Source organism: Alexandromys fortis, unplaced genomic scaffold (assembly GCF_014885135.2).
Source record: "Alexandromys fortis isolate MF-2015 unplaced genomic scaffold, M_Fortis_MF-2015_v1.1 scaffold_92, whole genome shotgun sequence".
Taxonomy (NCBI): domain Eukaryota; kingdom Metazoa; phylum Chordata; class Mammalia; order Rodentia; family Cricetidae; genus Alexandromys; species Alexandromys fortis.
In genome coordinates this window covers 2,481,601-2,486,453 of record NW_026067972.1, presented here as the reverse complement: position 1 = coordinate 2,486,453, position 4,853 = coordinate 2,481,601, and the positions used below count along the sequence as shown (strand labels likewise).

General features: G+C 45.2%; 1 protein-coding gene across 1 annotated transcript in view; it reads left to right on the top strand.

Moving 5' to 3' along the window:
- Sec61b (SEC61 translocon subunit beta) overlaps positions 1-4,226 on the top strand; it is an 8,158-nt gene extending 3,932 nt beyond the window's left edge. The window contains exons 3-4 of the mRNA XM_050156015.1: positions 1,082-1,183; positions 3,971-4,226. Coding sequence (XP_050011972.1) covers positions 1,082-1,183; positions 3,971-4,058 — 190 coding nt within the window. The 3' untranslated portion in view covers positions 4,059-4,226. The remainder of the gene's footprint in view (positions 1-1,081; positions 1,184-3,970) is intronic.
- The last annotated feature ends 627 nt before the right edge of the window (positions 4,227-4,853 follow it).

Sequence of the window (4,853 nt, the reverse complement as noted above, 5' to 3'; positions counted from 1 at the left end):
AAAAAAAAAAACCTGGTACCGACTGTCTTCAGAGTTCTTGTCATGAGCACAACTGAAGGCAGCCTGGAACCAAGGCTGTGTTCTCCCACCCACATGGCAGGATGAGTTCCCTTGGCTATAGCCATGACATACAGAATGTCATGCCAAGACCATGCTGGGGTGAGGTAGCCTTTCGGACTGATCAAGAATCAGCAGCCCCCTCCTAGGAATGGGGCTTTAAGGGGGGAATATTGGGATTTGGTGGAGTGGTGCATTCTCCTTTCTTTCCCCACACTGAACACTTTTGGCATAACAATAAATGGTTGAAAAGGGTTTCTTTTGGAATCTCTTTTTGCCACCTGCTGCCCAGGCCCTTGCTTTGCCACTCTAGCACAGGGCTGGACAATACCCCCTGTCCCCAGGAGGGTAGTTGCTAGGAGAGTCGGACCTGTCCCTGGTCCTAAGTTTCCATCTCATTGCTTTGCTCTATGTGCCTTGATGACTCTATGCACCAGCTCCATCCTTTTGTATAGGAAAAGTTCTAATTATGTATTTTCTGCTTTTCACACCCTGCCCCTCTCTGAGACCTATGGTCAGTATATAAAATAGCTCAAGTACATTTCAGAGTAATCATTCATTGTGTGCATTCTTCATTCTGGGGACCTTGACATAAAGCTTATTGATTTTTCTTAATTTTTGCAGCAAATACAGTTATTTAAAGCCATTTTTTAAAGTAGTCATTTCAAAATGGAATTATAGAATAAGGGCATTTATAGATGGGGTTTATTACTTAGTTTCACAGACATTCCTATGAAGACCAACAGGCACACTGTCCTTTGAGAAGGCTAGATGGTGTAGGCAGCAGACGGGCTCTGTGGCCCAAACTGGGTGCACATGCCAGCTTAGCCATGCTGAGCTAGTTGTTCTTGCTTGTAGATGGCAAAGGCAGTTCCTGTGCACATTTGCACGTGACAGGTGCTGGTTCTCAGTCCATAGAACATAAGACGACTGGCAAAGGTAGGGTTTGAGTTTGTTCTAGTAAAGAAGGCTTTTCTTTTTACAGGTTATTAAAAGGCTACTAATGGTATTTTATCCCTTTCAGAAAAAATGCCAGCTGTGGGACGCGGAGTGCAGGCCGCACCACCTCTGCAGGGACTGGAGGGATGTGGAGATTCTACACAGAAGACTCCCCAGGGCTCAAAGTGTAAGTTGTCCTGGTGACTGAGTGTTAGAGCTGTCCCTGACACGGTACACTGCAGCTGCGGCTGTGCCAGCTGGGCTGGGTCTGGCTTGCCTGTCCATCAACTGATTAGACCGATTAGGGCTGAATGACACCTTTCTGGGAGTGATGGAGAGGACAGAAGGGCCTCCTGTGGCTGTCAGGGTAAAGGATGGCTGCAGAGACTGGAGGGGAGCTGCTTAATCAGAGGGAATCTCTCTTCATTAGGTGCTGCTGCCCACCCTGAGCAGTGGAGGAGCCATTTGAATGGGGATTGGGTGGTTTTTCAAAGTTTCCCTGAGGGAGAGGCTGATTTTATTACAGCCTAATGGAAATTTCCCATTACTTTGTATTACCCAAAGTTGCTTGGCTTCCTTGTCAGGGTGACTGCATCACTTTCCCAGCTTAGGCTTGGGAGGACTCAGGGGCCGATGAGAAGTGACTGTCCAGGCAACTTCTGTCCTGTGTTCACCTCTTAGGCCAGGGTGTCTAGTACCAGGGTGCCCTTCCCTGCTGTTTCCTGTAACAGCAGCAGATCTCCTTTGTGTAGCATCTGCTGTTTTGAGGAAAACGTAGTGTCTTTTGTGTCTTGATGGGACCAGCAGCCCTGAGGTAGGAGCTGCGCCGTTTTGCAGATGCGGAATCTCAGGCAGTGAGGTACTCGACACAGTTGACAGGCCTGACTGTTGAGGCCCATGCCTTGCCCTGCTGCCTATCTGGTAAATAGAGACAAAAATGCAGTTGGTTTAATCAGTTTGGCTTAGATTATTGATTTAGTTTATGAAGATTTTTGGTTTAATTCATTTATTGAATTTTTTTCCTTATACCGTTTTGTTTTGTTCTTTTTTTTTTTTTCCTTTCTGGGGCAGGGTCTTACTGGGTACTAGGCTAAACTGAGACCACCGTCTTTCTGCCTCAGCCTGAGCACTGGGATTACAGATGGGTGTGACCACACCGAGCTGGTCCTCTCCCCTCAACCCCCAAGTGTATTGTGACTTGTGAATGTGTATTTAAGGAGCAGTTCTCTGGCTGGTGGCATTCTGACAGCTTTTGATGATTGTTAGAGGTGATTTTCTTAGTGTTGGAAGAAGAGCCTTCTATTCCCATCTTCTTCCTCGTGGCCCTGGAACTCATTTTAAATCTCTCAAAAAGGTGGGAAGCCCTTGTTTGGGCAAGTCTGACTCACACCTGCCCTGCGAGTCCTTCGGGGGTGCTGCTTAGGTCTTCTCAGGAACTGGTAGAAGTTGTCCCTTCAAGTTTCATAAGTAGTTTCCCAGTAATATTAGAGAAATATACTTTGGTGAAAGAACGCACTCGAAAATTCCTACCTACAAATCTACCACCAGCCAATACCTTTGAGCTTGTTTTGGCTCATTCTGGGGGTTTAATAAGGTTTTTCAGGTTGATAATAGGGTTTCCTGAGATCCCACTATAAGTCTGCCTCTGTGTCTGCAACCCTTAAGATGGGTGCCATAGTAACCATCTTGCAGATGGGAGACAGACTTAAAGATAAGGAATGGGCCACAGGCAAGCTTGTGAGGGACAGGCATCCAGGCTCTGTCCCTTGAGGGCTGGATCCTTAGCTCTGTGCGCTGGCTGTTAGCAGTGGTGCCTGGCAGTAAGGGAGGAAGTTCAAGCGTAGTATAGTGGTGCTTCCTCCATATCCTCTTAAACTTGCTTATTCTTCCATTGTGCAAACTTCAGACTGATGGAGCCGAGACCTTGAACTCTGCATTGTTTGTTATCCAATCTGGTACTGCCGCTCCCTCACCCTGGGTCCTGACAATGCCTAGACGACTAAAGGTGCCTTTTCTGAAATCTCTGCTCTCTACTTCCCAGTTGTATCTGGGAGGTGAAGTGAGATGTATTGAATTCTTCAAACGTGGTGTGGGCAATGCTCACAGTTGTGGACAGTCAGAGGCCCTCCCAGTAAGAAACATGTAAGCCAGTTCTCTGTAGGAAAAAGCATTTGATTGAAGGGTGGGCAGATGGGGGAAATCTATTCCTTTACTACACTGAGCCCATGAATATAAGTCAACAGCATACACTGCACAGAATGTGGTGTGAAGATTAGAAATTTGCTGGGTGGGCAGATCTCTGAGTTCAAGGCCAGCCTGGTCTCCGTGTGAGTCCTGTGACTGCCAGGTCTACAGAGAAAGACCCTGTCTTAACACAACAGGCAAAAGGAGCCTAAAGGGTGCAGTCAACGAAGCCAAGTTCAGGCCTCTCGTTTCTAGTCTGTGTTTGGGCAAGAATCCCTATGAGCTTCAGGTTTCCTTAATATAAAAAGGATTAATACTGTCTTATTTGTGGCATGTGTTTGTGCAGGTTGAATGGGATCACAGATTTAAAAGCATTTTGTAAATTATATAATGGGTTAATTCATCTGTGTGTCTCATACTATAGTTAGATAGAAAAGGTTGTTACTTAATTTATGCTAATTTGAGAAGTTTTGTAAATGAATCATTTGTATGTAAAAGTTTGGAAAATTTTTTTAAATTGTAGAACCTATTAATAATAAGTACACAAAATTAGAGAATCTGAGAGGTGACCTCCAGGGCATCAGATGGGTTTGTTTGTGTATAATCTGCTGTTTCCACGGGAGAGGAGGCTGCACCTCCTTCATAGGAGTGCCATCACCACACACATTTGCAGCAGTAACAATTTTGGGAATTCCTGTGTACAGCATAAACAATGTCCCCACCTTGTCCTCAGGCCATCTTATATTAAGCATACCTTGTTCCTGAAGTATGCCTTCTCTTCTCATTCTAGTGGCCCTGTTCCTGTGTTGGTGATGAGTCTTCTGTTCATCGCTTCTGTATTTATGTTGCACATTTGGGGCAAGTACACGCGCTCATAGATTTGGCTACATCCATCTGTCATCTGAAGAAGGAAAAAACCCAACATATCTTGGACCAAAAGTGTAGTGATTTTCTGTTCACGTGTATTATTTTACAGAGAACTTAATAAGAATTGACTTTGAGAAATGTTTTTTTCTATGTCTAATAAACTTTGGAATTGATTTCTATGGAGCTTGGTCGCTGGTGCTTCACTGCAAGGCCCTCAGTCTCTGCCTTCAGGTTTGCTAGTGAGAAGGTAGACAGCCTTTCTCAGAGAGCTCATTCTGTGTGGGGTTGACAGTTCCCATACAGCCATGGAGTCATTCAAATCCAAGATGCTCTAATTGGCCTTGGCATGTTTTCCCCAAGGTATTTCTGTCCTGGTGATTGTCATTTTGGGTACTTGGTTTTCAAGAAGTATGCCTTGGACTCCATCAGGCAGATCTGTGCGAGGAGGCAGCTGGTGCCGAGGGTAAGAGTCAAAGAAATCAGAAACCAAAAATCTTGGCTGAGATATCTGCTCATTCTGTTCTTTTGTTTTGTTTTTCCTTTTTTGAGATGGGGGTCTTGCTATGTAGCCCAGACTGTCTTGAAACTTGCCATCCTCCTGTCTCCACCCCTTGAGTAGGAGAACAGGCGTGCCCTCCCCCCCTCCCCCCGGCCTGGCGCCTTCAGTCCTTTGTGTCTGAAGTTTAGATAATTGTTTGCTTCTTTCTCCTCTGAGAGAGTCCATCAGGGATTTCCATCTGTAGATCTTCCTTCTTTCCTTCTTTTTCTTTTCTTTTTTTTTTTTTTTTTTTGGTTTGGTTTTTCGA